At 44.7% G+C, this 18656-nt stretch overlaps 1 protein-coding gene across 1 annotated transcript in view; it reads right to left on the bottom strand.

Annotated features, from left to right (window-relative positions):
• The window catches only part of LOC126175563 (transmembrane protein 272-like), a 52395-nt gene that overhangs the window by 22943 nt on the left and 10796 nt on the right, over positions 1-18656 (bottom strand). Inside the window, exons 3-4 of the mRNA XM_049922417.1 lie at positions 384-494; positions 154-276 (exon numbers count right to left, since the gene is read on the bottom strand). Of these exons, the coding sequence (XP_049778374.1) occupies positions 154-276; positions 384-494 (234 nt within the window). The remainder of the gene's footprint in view (positions 1-153; positions 277-383; positions 495-18656) is intronic.

Genomic DNA, 18656 nt, shown 5'->3' with positions numbered 1-18656 from the left:
ACTGCTGTCAAGGTAACAAAATAAAAAAAAAGTACACTATCACCCAGTTATCAAAAACAGTTGTAAGAAATGTTCGAAATGAATTAAAAGTAGCATCAAATATTATGACAACCAAGACAATGTAATTTACATGACTAAAGTCTAATAGCTTACCTCCAACCAAAAGGTATATGGGTATGTATTCTCCTTGTGGACAGTCGTACAAGTATATTGAACCAATAACAATCATGCAGATTGGAATGACAATTGTTACTCCCAAAATGATAGTACAACCAACTGCAAAGAAAACATTTATGATTCAATGTAAATGACTACTTTTAGGACAAGTTCCCATCATAATAAGGAATGAAAAAATATTTTAATGCAAAGGGTATGAAACTCACTTGTGCCCAGCAGAAGCAGAACAACATTCTTCAAGAAATCTAACATTCCTTTTGAAGTTTTATGAGCTTCTCGCACTCTGCCAAACAAAGAATCGTAAGACGGAGGTGGTGCTGCAAAGAAAAAAGTAAAAGGTGTCTGTCATGTACTGCTACCAATGTCAGACACAAAAAAACTGCCTATCATCTACAGAAGACGAACTGCACTGTAGCTCACATCATCCTAACATTTCTTTATCTGTGTGTAAAAAAAATGTGAGAAAATTAGTATTGTTGTAGGAATGGTAGCAAGGATAAAAATAAATTGTTCAAAATACAGATTAACAAAAAAATACAACAGTTATGAGTAACACAATGTAAAAATCAAGCACAATAGTTTAAGTTCCTTGCACAGAAGGCACACAATGTTGTGAAGATTACCGCTCACATTAACTTTTAATGAAGACGTTCCTGGTTTCTGAACTTTTGACTTCTTGTGCTGAACTGGGCTGTATAACTGCTAGGTTTCAAAGCACTGTCATGGGAAGCAATGTAATTATATACATAATACTTCTGTTAACACACTCAACGGGGGAAAAAAAACAAAAACTGCTCACCAAGAAGGAATTATCCAAATAGGACGGAAATCTGTAGGTGTAATGTGCATGCACAGATAAATAATAATTACGTTTTCAGAAAAAATTTATGGCTTATTCAATACAAGGAACTTCACAAATTGAGCAAGTCGATAACAAGATAGTTCACCTCCGGCCCTTGTGCAAGCAGTTATTCGGCTTGGCTTCGGTTGATACATTTGTTTGATATCTACTGAGGGATATCCTGCCAAACTGTGTTCAAATGCCACGTTAGATCGTCACAATCACAGGCTGGTTGGAGACCTCTGCCCATAATGATCCAGACATTCTCAACTGGGGAGAGATCTGGAGACCTCGTTAGCCAAGGCAGGATTTGGCAAGTACGAAAACAAGCAGCAGAAATTCTTGCCGTGTGCAATTGGGCATTATCTTGCTGAAATGTAATCCCAGGGTGAGAATCGGGAGTGATGGTCTGGGGTCTATTTCATTTGACAGCAAGACCTCTTTGGTTACCATCTGCTGCACCCTTACAGCACAGTAGTATGCAGCTAATATTCTATTCTGTTTTCTTGCCCTTCATGGCAAAACATCTTGGGCTTACATTTCAGCAAGATAATGCCCACCCGCATAGGATGAGGAGTTTCAACTGCTTGTCTTCGTGCTTGCCAAACCCTACTTTGGCCACCAAGGTTGCCAGATCTCTCCCTAATTAAGAAGGTTTAGAGCACTATGGGCAGGGCTCTCTAATTGGCTCAGGATTTTGACGATCTAACACGCCAACTGCATAGAAACTGGCACGATAACCCTCAGGAGGACATCCAACAACTATCAGTCAATGCCCAGCTGAATAATTGCTTGCTTATGGGCCAGAGGTGAACCAACACATTATTGACTTGTTCAATTTGTGAGTCACTTTCTCTTTAATAAATCATCCATTTTTTATGAAATAGTAATCACTTTTTTGTCTGTAGATGTACATCACTTCTACCAATTTCTGTCCCATTTGGATAATTCTTTTGTGGTGCGTTGGTATTTTTGTCTTTGAGTGTATAAAACGTTGGGTAAAATGTACATTTTCATTTTTATTACTGTAGAAATGGACTACCTTGAAAGACCATGTAGAACACCTTGGCAAGACCACACAAGAAATACAATGATTGGGAAATGACCCCGGTGCAAGATAGGATCACAGACAGAATGGAAGAACAGCAACTTGTCTAGTATGGACATACAATGCGAATGATAGGTGACAATGCCCGAAGGTCTTTATGTACCATCTTCAGGGAAGAAGAAGAAGAGGGAGGTAGGAGGAGTGGATGCCATAACTTTAGGGGAGGGACTTTCATATAGAACAGTTATCAGAACAGAAGTATTGATTGTGGTTGATGTATCTGATATTGTCAAGTTTTTGGGAGCTATCTGAGAGATGGAAATTAATATACAGAATGGTATCTTGCTGAGCTGACAATGATCAGAAGAAGTAGGTTGGGGAACAATATTGAGGTCCTGGAGGAAAGTGCAGATGCAGTCCTTGCCATAGTTCTGAATCGTGAAGATTTTACCAATGATTCTGAACTTGAGAGTAGGTTTAAAGTGTTAAGTCAATGTGTGGCATTCTTCTGAGTGGCCAGTAAGGTTGACACGGAAATGTAACACACACAACACATGGCAGTTCCATAGATTTGTTTGTAGATTTAGCCTTCCAAGTATAAAGATGGATCACAATGCCATTGTCTAAATCAGTTAGAAAGGAGGTAAGAGGCAAAATGTTGGGTTTTTTTTGGGGGGGGGGAGGGGGAGGGAGGGGTGTCTGTACCACGGTGGTGCTGTGAAAGACGTTCTATGGCAAAAAGCCAAAGGTTGATTTTGATGTACAAGGACAACACATCAACCACAGTGAAAAGTTAGCAGGTAACATGTCCCAAAATACGGAAGGGCAATGGATGACGTGATTAGTATCTGAACTGTAGGTGTAATCAACTTGGGATCTGGTCAATAGAGGATCTTTTTGTGGGAACAATGGAACTAGCCACACTGGGGTGTTTTAAGTAGACTTGTGGAGTTGAGATTTCATAGCAAGTTCAAGGAGAATATATTATCTACATTTATCATAAATTAACTCTGTTTTCAAGTTGCTAATAACTGTAATCAACCTCAAAAAGTTTTAGGAAATTAGTAATTTTTAGTGTAGGTTTTTTCTGTTGCCTTAACAGAAATATCATTTTGTGTTTCTGCTTCAATTCCTACAGGGATTCTTTTAGCTCAGTAGGTATAAAAGATAATCAGTAGGTTTAGTTTAAAGTTATTTGTTCACTGTCCTGAAACACACTACAACAGCCACACTGCTGACCCACTGTGAATGCTGTTCTCAAAGACAGGACAAATTGGATGACGTTCATAAGCAGCTGGAGATCACACTGACTACTGTCAAACGATTGGCAGCTGCTGCGAATTGGTGAGTTGGAAGAGCTCCCGAGAGTCATGTACCAGTGAGATGGTACCAAAGTTACCTCAAGTGCGAGTGGTATTTCAATGGTAGATCTGGATGTACTGTACAGTGTGGACGCAGACCAGGATGGACTCAGGGTGTTATACTGACCCCCTAGCTATCAAGCTCTAGCTGCTATCTTTCACTAAAACAGAATGTAAGCCAGAGAAACTCACTTCGCCTGTTTTGTCCAGAGTCAAGAGGCAGCAAACACAAAAGGGTAGGGGGTCTATTAATGTTGGCAGTTCAAATGTATGGCGAATGATGGTACCCCTTACGGAAATAGCAGCAAGGGACAGGAAAGGGCACCACATGCATTCAATGTGTGTGCCTGGGCACCTCAATCAACGTGTTGAAGAGGCTATTCCTGGAGCCACTAAGGGAACAAGGTACAAACAGCTGCAGACTGTGGTGCACACTGAAACAAATGATGCCTGTCGTCCGGGCTCTGAGGTCATACTTTGATCGTTCCAATGACTGGCAGTAGGTTGTGCATGGAGTTTCAACTCAGCCCACAATTAGCAACACTGTCCCCAGAACTGAATGTGGCCACTTGGTTCTGAGTTAAGTGGAAGGACTGAACCAGACACAAGCTAGGCTGTGACTTCCTGGACTTGCACCATAGGGTTGGGAACAGTAGTGTGGCTCTATATGGGTTAGGTGTGCAGTACACTTCCAAGGCTGCTACCCAGGTAGCTGACTGTGAGGGATGCACACATTTTCTTAGGTTAGATGATTCTCCATCCATTCCAGACAATAGCTGTAGGAAACCCAGAAGTATCTATGTAAGATCAAAAGAAATGCCTCCCACATGTGAGAGTATTAAAATCTTAATAGTAAATTGCCAAAGCATTTGCGACAAATACTAATGGTAAACTACTGAAGCATTCACAACGAAGTGCCAGAGTTGGTAGCATTCATGAAAAGCAGTGAAGCTCACATAATACTAGGTACAGAAAGCTCACTGAACCTGAAATTGATAGCAGTGAGATTTTTGGGGAAAATTTGAGTGTACATCCAAAGGATATTTGTCACTGTAAACAAGAAACCTAAATGCACAGAGATAGAAACTGAAGCTGCATGTAAATACTGTTCAGTATGAAGATGGGGCATAGAATGGGAACAGGGTTCTTCTACAACCCATCAGGCTCGTATTCTGATGTAACAAAAAACTTAAGAGAAAATCACTGTTCACTTGAACGTACATTCCCTAATAATACTTTAATCACTGGCAGAGACTTTAATCAATCAACAATCAATTGGGAAAATTACACTTTTCTTAGTAGTGGGCATAAGACATCCTGTAAAACATTACTAAATGCCATCTCTGAAAACTACTCAGAACAGATAGTTTGGAACCCTGCTCATGTCAGAAATATATTGGATCTAAATGACAACAAAGAGACCTGATCCCTTTGAGGATGTCCACATCAAAACTTATCACTGAACATGACGTGCTTGTGGCAATGATTATTACCGAAGTACGAGGCGTGTTTTTTAAGTAAGATCTGTTTGAACATAAGTACACAACAAAAGGTTATTTCAAAAAAGTAAATTTATTTTCAGAAAGTACATATTTCACTCTATTTTTTGACATAGTTGCCAAGTTTGTTCAAACAAGTATCATACTTCACAACCAATTTTAAAATACCCTCTTCATAAAAACTTGCCGCCTACTCCGATAACCAAGAGTTCACTGTCATTTTCACATCATCGTGATCACTGTAACAAATGCCACTGAGGTGTTGTTTGAGGTGGAGGAACAGATGGTAATCGCTCGGCGCAAGATCAGGACTGTAGGGTGGTCTAAAACTTCCCAGCCAAAACTGTCCAACAAATTGCGGGTCTGACCCGCAGTATGAGGTTTTGCATTGTAGTGGAGAAGGACAATTCCTTTTGTCAGCATGCCGCGTCTTTTGTTTTGAATCACTATTCATAGCTTTCTCAGGGTTTGGCAGTACGCTTCAGCATTGATAGTGGTTCCTCGTTGCATGATGTCGACCAACAAAATACCATGCCTATCTCAAAACACCAATGCCATGATTTTGCACTGAGACAGTCTGTTTGGCCTTCACCTTTACAGGTGAGTGTGTTGCTTCGATTCGGGCGTGACATGCGAAACCCATGTTTCGCCTCCAGTTATGATCTGACTCAATAAGCTGTCACCTTCTTCATCGCATACTCAAATGGTTGGTTGGTTGATTGGGGTTAAAGGGACCAAACAGCAAGGTCATCAGTCCCTTGTTTCAAATGTGGCCCATTCAGATAGTGTGACATCTCAGAAAATTCAGAACGATAAAAGGAAAAAGGCTAAAAAACGTAAAAGTGCAGTCATTTCATCAATGGTAAAAACAAAATGAGGTAAGTCAGCAAGAAAGCGACCCCAACGCTATGCTAGAGGCAGGAAATATCCCACCTCTGAAGCAGTAGAGGCAAGACCACCTGTGACTTAAAAGCATGCAACCGCTAGAATGTAGAAGTGCGTATGGGAAAAGGAGACTAACCAATCCTAAAAAGTGATAAAAACAGAGTCAAAGGGGAAGAAAAGAGGATCTCGGCCAGGGAGGGGAGTCAGGAAACTCCAAACACAGCTTACAGTGGGAGATACCCCAACACTCACCGCCCTGTCCCAACACCAGATGAGATTGTTGTTGTTGTAGTCTTCAGTCCTGAGACTGGTTTGATGCAGCTCTCCATGCTACTCTATCCTGTGCAAGCTTCTTCATCTCCCAGTACCTACTGCAACCTACATCCTTCTGAATCTGCTTAGTGTATTCATCTCTTGGTCTCCCCCTACGATTTTTACCCTCCACGCTGCCCTCCAATACTAAATTGGTGATCCCTTGATGCCTCAGAACATGTCCTATCAACCGATCCCTTCTTCTGGTCAAGTTGTGCCACAAACTTCTCTTCTCCCCAATCCTATTCAATACTTCCTCATTAGTTATGTGATCTACCCATCTAATTTTCAGCATTCTTCTGTAGCACCACATTTCGAAAGCTTCTATTCTCTTCTTGTCCAAACTATTTACCGTCCATGTTTCACTTCCATACATGGCTACACTCCATACAAATACTTTCAGAAATGACTTCCTGACACTCAAATCTATACTCGATGTTAACAAATTTCTCTTCTTCAGAAAGGCTTTCCTTGCCATTGCCAGTCTACATTTTATATCCTCTCTACTTCGACCATCATCAGTTATTTTACTCCCCAAATAGCAAAACTCCTTTACTACTGTAAGTGTCTCATTTCCTAATCTAATACCCTCAGCATCACCCGACTTAATTCGACTACATTCCATTATCCTCGTTTTGTTTTTGTTGATGTTCATCTTATATCCTCCCTTCAAGACACCATCTATTCCGTTCAACTGCTCTTCCAAGTCCTTTGCTGTCCCTGACAGAATTACAATGTCATCGGCGAACCTCAAAGTTTTTATTTCTTCTCCATGGATGAGATTATTAACCTTAAAACTGAGAATAAAAACCACTTTCACGGAGGAAACTGAGAACCAGAGAGACCATCCGGGAATCGTCAGGCAACATCAAAGGTAAAATGTGGGGGAGTCTGTACTTAGCATGCAGAGCCATAAGAAGGGGGCATTCAACCAAAAAAGAAAATCATGGGTCAGCCTGGTATGGCCAATGCGGAGCCGACACAGTGTGGTCGAGTCCTTTTGGGAGAGGCGAAAGGAGGAACGCCACGGGCCTGTTGTCACCTTAATCGCACGAAGTTTATTAGACAGGGAGGTAGCCTCCCAAGAGTTGGCCCATGATAGTGCAAAGTGGGATTTGATGTGAAGCCGTAAATCTGCTCCAGGAGGGGTTACAGAAAAAGGGGGGTATGTGACTGCTCCCCCAGCCAAACGATCAGCAAGCTCATTACCTGGGATACCCACATGGCCAGGGACCCAAAGGAAGTCAACGGAACAAGCAGGCAAGCAGCACGGTGAAGATCAGCAAGATGGTCATGGATGGCAGAGACCAACGGTGATGCGAAACACACCGGTCAATAGCCAGAAGGCCACTCATTGAGTCCGTACATAACAAAACGCGGTTGTGTTGGGACTGTTTAATAAAGGTAAGGGCCAGGGTAATTGCTATCAATTCCGCAGTAAACACCCCACATATAGGTGGCAGCAGACGATTTTCCATTCCAACAGAGGACGTGAAGGCATATCCCACATAATCAGCAGATTTAGAGCCATCGGTGTAAACAATAACAGCATCCCGAAACTCCCATAAAAATCGGCGGAAAAAGGAACAGAACACAATTGGGGGGGAAGGGGGGGTGCTCACAGCTTCAACCAGGAGACTATCAACAGGGCGAGTAGGGAAGGCACCGGTGGCCAAACAGATACCACGATGGTGGACTGGATCCAGCACGTGCAGTGTGGAAGGAACAGCCGAACCATAAACTTGACAACCATAGTCCAAGCGAGACAGAACTAAAGCACGATAAAGGCGGAGAATGAGAGAGCGGTCCGCACCCCAAGAGGTGTGGGCAAGGAAGCGAAGAACATTAAATTTACGGAAACATTTTACCTTCAGAAGTCTGATATGGGGCAGCCAAGTGAGCTTGTTGTCGAAAAGAAGACCCAGGAAATGAAACTGTGGGACAACAGGCAATCGTTGTGCATCGAGATAGAGCTCTGGATCAGGGTGGATCATAGTACGGCGACAGAAGTGGACCACCCGCAATTATAGAGGAGAGAACTGAAATCCGTGTGAGAGGGTCTATGCAGAGGCACACTGTATATCTCCCTGGAGCTGTCACTCTGCAGAGGCTATCGAAGAGGTACTAACCAAAAAGCAGAAATCATCCACATACAGAGCAGGGGCGACCAAAGGACCAGCAGAGGCCACAAGACCATTGATAGCAATGAGGAAAAGAAGTACACTCAATACAGAACCCTGTGGGATGCCCATCTCCTGGGTCTGTGGAGAACTAAAAACAGTACCAACCCGAACCCGGAACGGCCGATGGAACAGGAACAGGCAGATAAAAATCAGGAGGGGGCCCCGGAGACCCCTCTGATGAAGTGTAAGTAAGATGTGATGGCGTCAAGCCGTGTCGTAGGCCTTGCGAAGGTCAAAAAATACTGCAACCAAATTGCGGTGCTGGGAAAAAGCTTGCCGAACTGCGGATTCCAAGCGAAGTAAATGATTGATCGGAGACAGTCCCTCTCAGAAGCCACACTGGTAAGGGAACAATAGATGCCGAGATTCGAGGACCCAATTGAGCCGGTGGGCTACCATCCATTCAAGTAACTTGCAAACAACATGTCAGACAAATTGGCCAATAGCTTTCAACAAATAGGGGGTTCTTACCAGGCTTAAGGACGGGAACCACGATGCTATCCCTCCACTGAGAAGGGAATTCACCCTGGAGCCAAATACGGTTAAACACCCGGAGGAGATGTTGCCGTTGTGGAGCACTGAGATGCTGATGCAGTTGCTTATGAATGGAGTCTGGAACAGGGGCCATATCATGGGAAGAAGAAAGTTCGGAAAGATATTCCCATTCAGTAAAAGGTTTGTTGTAAGATTCTGATTGACAAGGGGTAGAACATAAGACAGAAGCTTCGGCCCGCTGTTTCTGGTGAAGGAAAGCAGCCGGATAGGAGGCTGATGCTGATGCCATTGCAAAATAGGTCGCAAGATGTTCCGCAAGAATCAATGGGTCTGTAGAAAGGCCATCTGGGAGGTGAAGGCCTGGGAGGGTGGACTGCCAATGGGAGCCTTGGAGACAGCGAAGTGTAGCCCATACCCGTGACATAGGGACAGTAGAACCGAGGGAAGAAACAAAGCGTTCCCAACATATAAGTTTGCTCTGTTTGATTAAATAACGGGCTTTAGTGTGAAGGCATTTAAAGGTAATAAGGTTGGCAACGGATGGGTGCCTCTTAAGGTGTTGCAAAGCTCAACCAGGATCACGAATGGCAATGGCAATGGCCGTACTCCACCAAGGGACTTGCCGGCGGTGAAATGGTCCAGATGAGCATGGTACAGCAAGGCTAGCAGCGCGAACAATTGTGTCAGACACATCACGTAGGACGGCATAAGTACAACCCGACAAAGAGGGAGAAAACACGATCTGTGCAGTGTATAGAGGCCAATCGGCACGTTGGAAAGACCAACGAGGTAACCTGTCCATCGGGGAGCGGGAAGGGAGCGAGAGAATCAACAGGAAATGGTCACTATCACATAGGTCGTCGTGTGGTGACCAGTGTAATGAAGGGAGGAGGGAGGGAGAAGAAAGAGAAAGATCCATGGCAGAAAAGGTACCATGACCAGCACTGAAATGAGTAGGGGAGCCATCATTAAGAAGGCACAAGTCGTGGTCGGTAATAAACTGTTCTACGGGAAGGCCTCAGCTAGATGGAAATGCACTGCCCAACAAGGGATGATGAGCATTAAAATCCCCAAGGAGGAGGAAGTTGCTGAAGAAGGGCAGTTAAGGCAGCAGGTGTAAGAGTCCTGTCAGGAGGGAGAAAGATTGCAAACCATGACCTCAGAGTCCAGGTGGACCCTAACAGCAACCGCTTCCAATGTAGTTAAAAGAGGAATGCACGTGCTAGCAATGTCTGTACGGACCAACGTACAAACGCCGCCAGAAGCTCGCAGGGGGCTGACCCGATTTCTACAGAAAACACGGAACCCACAGAGGGTCGGTGAGAGATCATTAGTAAAATGAAATTCCTGTAGAACCATACAAGCTGCAGAGTAAGACAAAAAAGGGGGTTTCAATTCTGGAAGGTGACGGTAATATCCATTACAATTCCATTGGATAACCACAGAACGATGATTCAAATAGCAGTTGAACAGGCTAGAGCCAGTCATACCACCAGGTCACCACCTGTCACCGACAAGGAGGGGGTGACATCCATGAACAACACGTCAGAATCTGGTTGTGAAGCCAGGGATGGGACATCTGGTGGCACCAGAGGCTCCTTGTCCTGGAACTTGTGTTTCTTATTCTTTCCTGTTTGAGATCGAGGAGGGCTGTGTGGCATAAAGGAGCCAGCTGCAGCAAGATCGAGAACAGAAAGAGATCGGGCAATGTGGGGGCCGAAAGACCGTGGTTCTCGTGGTCATCGCGTGGCAGCAGACCTTGTGCCGGGAAGAGGTATCCTGGGAGGGACGCCCTTGACCGGCAGGGGAGGGGAGGCAGCACCTGGAGGAGAAGGTGTGGGAGTCGCAGGGGAGGGGGGGAGGAGAGGGGTCCGGGACTGTGGGAGGAAGTGGGAGGAAGTGGGAGGAAGTGGGAGGAAGTGGGAGGAAGTGGGAGGAAGTGGGAGGAAGTGGGAGGAAGTGGGAGGAAGTGGGAGGAAGTGGGAGGAAGTGGGAGGAAGTGGGAGGAAGTGGGAGGAAGTGGGAGGAAGTGGGAGGAAGGGGGAGGAAGGGGGAGGAAGGGGGAGGAAGGGGGAGGAAGGGGGAGGAAGGGGGAGGAAGGGGGAGGAAGGGGGAGGAAGGGGGAGGAAGGGGGAGGAAGGGGGAGGAAGGGGGAGGAAGGGGGAGGAAGGGGGAGGAAGGGGGAGGAAGGGGGAGGAAGGGGGAGGAAGGGGGAGGAAGGGGTGAAGATGTAACTAAAGCACAACTAGACGTCATGGACACAGGGTGAAGACATGCATACTTCTTACAAGCCTCAGTGTAGGTTAGACGATCAAGGGACTTATACTCCTGTATTTTCTTTTCCTTCTTATATACTGGGCAATCTGGTGAACATGGAGAATGATTGCCATGACAATTTACACACACAGGAGGGGGAACACTGGAACTCTCCTCATGGAGTGGACGTCCACAGTCACCACAGAGAGGTGCCTGCGAACAGCGGGAAGACATGTCCAAAACGCAAGCACTTAAAACACGTCATAGGAGGTGGGATGTACGACTTCACATCACATCAACAAACCATAATCTTTTCTTTCTCAGGAAGGGTATCCCCTTCAAAGACCAGGATAAAGGCACCAGTATCAATGCGACTGTCCCTACTGAACTTGCCGAACAAAGTGAACACCTCGCTGTCCGAGATTGTCCCAAAGTTCCTCATCAGTTTGAAGGATGAGGTCCCTGGGAAAAATCACACCTTGAACCATATTTAGAGCCTGGTGGGGGGGGGGGGGTAATGGACACAGGAATTGTGCCAAGATGGTGACAGACACAAAGGGCCGCAGACTGGGCAGCTGAAGCAGTTTTGATGAACAACGAACCCGACCGCATCTTGCTCAGGGAGTCCACTTCGCCAAACTGGTCTTCATTGTGTTCCACAAAGAATAAAGGTTTGGTATTGGTGAAAGTATCCCCATCAGTCCTGGTGCAAACCAGATAGTGGGGGAAAGGTTTCGCTCCTTGCCGGCGGGCCTGACCCTCCTCCCAGGGGGTAGCCACGTAAGGGAAGGCCGAAGGGGCAGGAGAAGCAGCACTAGAACAATCAGTTCCACGCAGAGAGACAGCCACAGAAGAACGGCCAGAGTTCTGGACCCATATGCGTTTCATTTGCATAGCGTCCGCCCTGGTACCACCCACTCCAATCAGTGTCTCTCCTCATGGGCGCCACCCAGCCACAGAAAGGGCCGTCTGGCAAGGCGGCCATTGCCGGGAGTTCCGATGCTCCAGAATGACAAGCAACTATGCCTAGGCTTACATGAGGAGGTCATAGCTCAGGTATCAGAAGTGTGATCCCTGTGTTCAGGGGGCTCAACCAAAAGGGTACATAGCGACCCCACCACACGGGCTGGCTACCGTGCTGGCTACGCACCCTAGCATCAGACGACGTGAAAGAAAAGGAAGAATGAACTAGGAGGGCACACGTCGGAGACACTAGGTAAGGTGCTCTTCCCCAAATGGCTCACACTATGGAAGAGAAATTTAGTAATGGAGGTCAAACCCCAGAGGGGGACCAGGGAGCGGCAAAAGGATGAGGTGATTATGCAACAAAACTAAATTGCAAAACCAACATAACCACGAGGATAGCAGGGCCAACATAAGCAAGGATACCAAGAGAGGGAGAGGAGAGGGCGAAGGGGAAGGAGCAAGGAGAGGAAAGGAGGGGAAGGGCAAGGAAATGCAGCCCTGGAAAGAAGGAAGGCTGCAATAGCTCGGGGACCCGTGCTCGCCACGCATGTACTCATGAAAGAACCGTGAGCTCCATGCGGGGGGGGGGGGGGCACACTCAAATCTTTGGTTTTTGTGGTCCTCTCTTAGGCGTTTCGGGACCCAACGGGAGCACAGTATCCTAAACTGTAGGTGTTCAGAAACAATGTTGTAATGCACTGATCTTGACATGTCAGGAAATTTGTTTAAGAGGCCTGTTATTGTGAAGTGCCTGTTCTCATGAATCCTCACTTCAACTGAAGCCACCAAATCGTCTGTAATCAAAGAAGGGTGAATGGAGTGGTCCTCATCATTCACGTTGTTACAGCCATCTTTCAAGTCTTGTACCTGCTTACATACTTTGCTTTCACTCATAACAGTATCACCGTACACTTTGCAAATCTGTTGAAGAATTTCTGTAGCAGACAGGTTCCTTGCTGTCAAAAACGGTATCAGTGAGTGAACCTCACATGTGCGGGCGAGTTGACAGCCTTCAACATTTTGAAAGCACAGAACAGAACTGTACAGGTTAGCTACAGAGCTGAAACTGAGCACAGTTGTTCCCGAGGCATGCCGGTACACGACGCATGCGCTCGTTGTGGTATGCGTGCGAACTACTAGTGTCTACAACAAAATGGACCTTAAAAAAAAACACATCTCGTACAATGGGCAACTAATGCAGAAAGATATGTATGTTTAGTAAACTAGATAAAAAAAGCAGTAGTGTCATATCTCAATGAGGAACTTTAAACTTCCAGCACAGGGCAGGAGCATGTACAGGACTATGGGTCAAGTTTAAAAGAATAGCTGACCATGCCGTGGATAGATATGTACTCAGTGGAAGAGGGACCCTCCACGGTATATGCTCACTGTAAGGAAACTTCTACAGAAACAGACTGCTACATAATAGGTGTAAAACTAAGCACAGGACTATAGATACAGAGATGCTGAATGAAACGCGTTTGGCTGTCAAGAGAGCAATGTGTGAAGCCTTCAATGACTAACGCAGCAGACAACTGTCAAATGATATTTCACAAAACACAAAGAAATTTTAGTCATATGTAAAGGCTACTAGTGGCATCATACTTAGTATCCAATCCGTAACTAATGGGACAGAACTGGATATTAGGGCAGCAAAGTGAAAGCTGAAATGCCAGACTCCATTTTCAAATATTCTTTTACAAAGTAAAACCCAGGAGAAGTGCCCCAATTTAATCCTTTTACCACTGAAGAGGTGAGCAAAATCAGTATTATTGTCAGTGGTGTAGAAAAACAGCTGAATCATTACAACTGAACAAAGCTCCAGGGCCAGATGGGATAGCTAACAGAAGTCTGAGTTAGCTCCTCTTCTAACTAGAATCTATCTGATCCCTCAAACAAAAAACCATGTTCAGTGACAGGGAGAAAGCACAAGTAATGCCTCTCTGCAAGAAGGGTAGTAGAAGTGATCCACAAAACTACCATCCAAATATCCTTAACAATGAATTATTGTAGAATCTTGGAACACATTCTGAGCTCAAACGTAATGAGGTATATTGAACAGAATGACCTCCTCCATGCCAGTCAGCACAGATTCCAAAAACATCAATCACGTGAAACCCAACTCACACTTTTCTAACATGACATACTGAAATCTTTGGATTAAGGCTGTCAAGTAGATGCAATATTTCTTGATTTCCGAAAAGCATTTGATTCAGTACCACATCTACACTTAACGTCAAAGTACATTCATATGGGGTATTAAGTGAAATTTTTAACTAGATTGAGGATTTTTTTGGTAGGGAGGATACAGCAGGTTACCTTGGCTGGAGAGTCATCATCAGATGAAGTAACTTCAGGTGTGCCCCAGGGAAGTGTGTTGATCATTGCTGTTTATGTTATATATTAAGGGCCTTGTGAACAATATTAACAGTAACCTCAGACTTTTTGCAGATGACACAGTTATCTATAATGAAGGACTGTCTGAAAGGAGCTGCATAAATACTAAGTCAGATCTTGATAAGATTTCAAAGTGGTGCAAAGATTGGCGACTTGCTTCAAATGATCAAGAATGTAAAATTCTGAACTTCACAAAATGAAAACAGCATCCAATGACTGTAATATCACAGTCACAGCTGGAATCTGCCAACTCGCCCAAATACCTGGATGTAACACTTTGAAGGGATATAAAATGCAATGATCACATAGGCTCAGTTGTGGGTAAAGCACGTGGGGCACTTTGGTTTATTGATAGAATACTGAGGAAGTGCAATCAGTCTAAAAAAGAGATTGCTTACAACTCACTTGTGTGACCCAGTCTAGAATATTGCTCAAGTGTGTGGGAATATCAACAATGTAGGAAATGACAGATTGCTACTTACCTTCTTTACAGTAAGTAGTAATTGTTTTTCCCTACATTGTTCATATACCTACCTGGAGTTTCAAGTGTTGGGAAGAATAGTATAGGGAATTATGAGGATCCAGGACCTCATCCCCAGGCGACCGACCAACAGGAGGCCGGTCCCCTGCAGAGTGTACGTCTACGCTCCTCAAGACAAAAGTATAAGGAGTAGGGAAAAAGCATCTCTTGCGAGTAGGTCTGAGCCAAACCCATGATGGACCGAAGTGTTGAGAAGCTGCTTCGCTGACAGAGAAGCTCCAAGAGCTTGGCTATGCCAAGATGGCTGAAATCAAAACTAAAAGATGAAACACACCTAGACTGACGACAATAACGACAACAAGTACACTCAGTCCTACCACTCATCCAAAGCAGAAACAAGTGGAGATGAATAAATTAAACAGGACGGTGAGGAAGATGAATTTCAAACTCTCCAGCCAAGGAAAACCATCAAGAGAAAAAATTCTGGTGATGACAGTGCACCAAACAACCAGTTCAGAACTGCAGAATAAACTGATTTGAACCACTCGCCAGAGCTGCATAACAGATCTTTGCAACCAGCACAGCTGAGGTAACATACCAACCTATCACATCAACCAAACCCCCATAAACAACAACGAGCATCCCACTGATCACAATACAATATCCAGGACACTACCTGACATTAAATGCCACATTAAAAAAGCATTTGGATGGCCCAATCAAGGCAATCCACAAGGAAAAAAGTATAAAGTACCACTTCGAGACCACCCTGGACTCCTTCAGACACCACATCATAACTTCATAAATCAACCACAGAATGAGCGTCACCCAAAAGTGGTCATAAATGGCCTTACTGAATCAGCGACAGAGAATGAAGTAGAGGAAGACCTCAGACTGCTGAACTTCCACCCTCGAGGCGTACACCAGTACAAAACTAGGAACTCCTAAACAAAGGACCTACACTGACATGGTTGTATTCTATATCACTCTACAAAAGAAACTAGAAAATGAAGCTATCTACCTTGTCAGATATAAATTGACAACAAGGTGACTTGAGTCGTATAAACACCAAGACGTTTGACCACAGTACAAGAAATGCTTGGGATTTTTCCACACTGCAAACTATTGCAAAATGCCAGCCAGGTGTGTGTGTTGTGGAGGTGACCAAAGAGCAAGGGACTGCAAGCATCCAATAAATGCTCCCCCTCCCCCTCTCCCACACTGTGTTAACTGCAACCAGGACAGCCACCCAGCATCATTTAGGGGGTGCCGAGAGTTTCAGAAGGCCATCAGGGCAAAGCACACATAAAAGCCCCATATGACAGCACTAACAGCCAGAACAGCCCAACCAGGAATGAAGAGGACCATAATGTCCACACCAGCAAAAGCACTTTGAATAGGAAGACAAACCTGGGCCGACACCTGACAAAACAATGCCACCACCTCCAGAAACCAATCACAACAACCGATGAATACCAACCAACAAAACAGCAGGCTGCCAACCATCATCAACATCTTCAATCAAATCAAAACCATATAGGAGCACTTACAGTGAACCAACATCATCTCCACTGTCACCTGAACTGTTTACAACTTCACAACTGCCCCAGACCTCATGTCCCAAGTCATGTCAATCATCAGGGGAGTGATGAATTTCTTTGGCACCTCTTGGAAATTATGCCCACAAGAAGAACACACCTCTGATTTTACAACTTCAACACTGCAGGGCTGAAGAACAAAAAGGACACCATCAATGCATTTGTGGAAAACCTAAAAACAGATGTACTATTCGTGGCAGAAACTAGCCTACACCCCACTGAGACGTTCAACTTATGAAACAGGATATGCTACAGCATGGACTGTGCCATTTAACAGGCAGGAGGATCGGCCATCTTCCTAGGGCCCCACATCATGCACAATCCCGAAGCTACATGGCCGCAAAAGTCAGCACAGAGATGGTGCAAGGCAAAGTCACCCTGGTAGCGGTATACCTCAGTCCAAGCGCGGTCAAATGAAAATGACCTCTTACAAATTTTCAACAACCGTGAACGTATGTTACTCAGCGGGGACCTTAATGCAAAAAACGCAGCATGTGACTCACGTCGAAACAATGCTCGAGGAAATCACCTACATGACCTGGAAGGTAACCTGAATGTAGTAATCATGGCCCCAGAAAATATAACATATATCACATTCAATCACCAACACCAACCCCAGATGAACTAGACATTGTCATACAAAAAAATCTGGACCCGGACCTCCACCTACTAAGAACACTTAGCAAATTAACTTCCAATCATCTCCCAACAGCTGGATATATCAGCAAATCAATCAAGCCACCACGACTGCACCACACCACAAGCATGGCTGGGAGCAAATCTAAAGGTGGCTTAACAACAACATCTACCCAAACATAGACCTCAGTAATCACAAAAGAATCTAAGAAGCCATAGGATCACTGACATACAAATAAAATCCACCCACAGATGTGCATCCATGAAGGTGATGTTTCAAGACTCCAATTTCTACACACTTCCTCTCGTAATCTGGGATCTCAAGTTCTTAAAAAATCAGAGCATTACAGATATAGCTTCAAACTCATAACACAAAGCACAGAAGAGAAATTAATAGACTAACCAGAGAACTCCACCGCCGACTCCAGGAATGGAAAGCAGAAGTATGGGCGGACTGAATGACTGGACACGAGCTAAGAAATAGAGAGAGAGGAAACTAATTAAAAACATCAGAGGTTCCAAACAAAGAAAATCGGCACATAGGGGCCACTGTCGCGTTGTCGTCCTGGAGAGGGATCAATCAACGTGCAATTGGCTGACATCTTCTCACAGCCATCTCTCTATCATTCCCGACTGGCGTGCCGGCGCTTGACTTTACACCGTAACACTAGGAATACAGTACAAACCTCTCCCATCTCCTATGTATTGCCCACACAGAACAAGACTAGATGAATTACAGCACACACAGAGGCAGTCAAATCACTCTTCCCACGCTGCATATGCGAATGGAACAGGATAAAACCCTAGTGACCATGGCGCATACATACCCTCAACCACCCAGTTCGCAGTGATTTGCAGAGTATGGATTTAGATGTAGATAAGGTGGGCGTACTGGGTGATTGTCAGAGTAAGTGAAGAGATTTATTTGGGTGACAGGTTTTGGAATGGATAATATTTTGAGGAAATTTTAGATTCCATGACACCTGGGGGCAGGATCATATGAAGCAGACATGTTGAAAAGCTGACAGAAACCCTATTTCACTTACTCACAGTATTCTTGACCAGAAAGGTAGAATTACAGTTAGCAGGAAGAATAAGATCAGGATATGGTGCTAGGTCATCGACAGCTGTTCGCGCCACCACTATGAGGTTTTACACTTCGGGGAAGAAAGATGAAGCCAGGTTACAGTTGCAGAATTGCTGGAAGGCTACCATGCCTCCAAAAGAGGAACGGAGGGAAGGGGAGAGATTGCATACAAATGTGTAGAATCTAACTGTTGAGTTGCTTGACTCAAAGAAATGTTACAGGGAGTTTCATTTAGTACATCACCATTACTGTTGATTTATTGTACAAATATGTCATTTCTGTTTGAAGCTACTTGTGTGAACAAAGCACCAATTTTAGACCTCACACACACACACACACACACACACACACACACACACACACCCCTTCCCATTTCCCGTTCCACTTACAACCAGCATGTGACACGAACAAAGTTTGCAAGCTTACGCGTCAGC

The sequence above is a fragment of the Schistocerca cancellata genome, chromosome 3, assembly GCF_023864275.1.
Source record: "Schistocerca cancellata isolate TAMUIC-IGC-003103 chromosome 3, iqSchCanc2.1, whole genome shotgun sequence".
Lineage (NCBI taxonomy): Eukaryota > Metazoa > Arthropoda > Insecta > Orthoptera > Acrididae > Schistocerca > Schistocerca cancellata.
The sequence above is the reverse complement of the archived record's forward strand: the minus strand, read 5'-3'. Positions and strand labels throughout refer to the sequence as shown.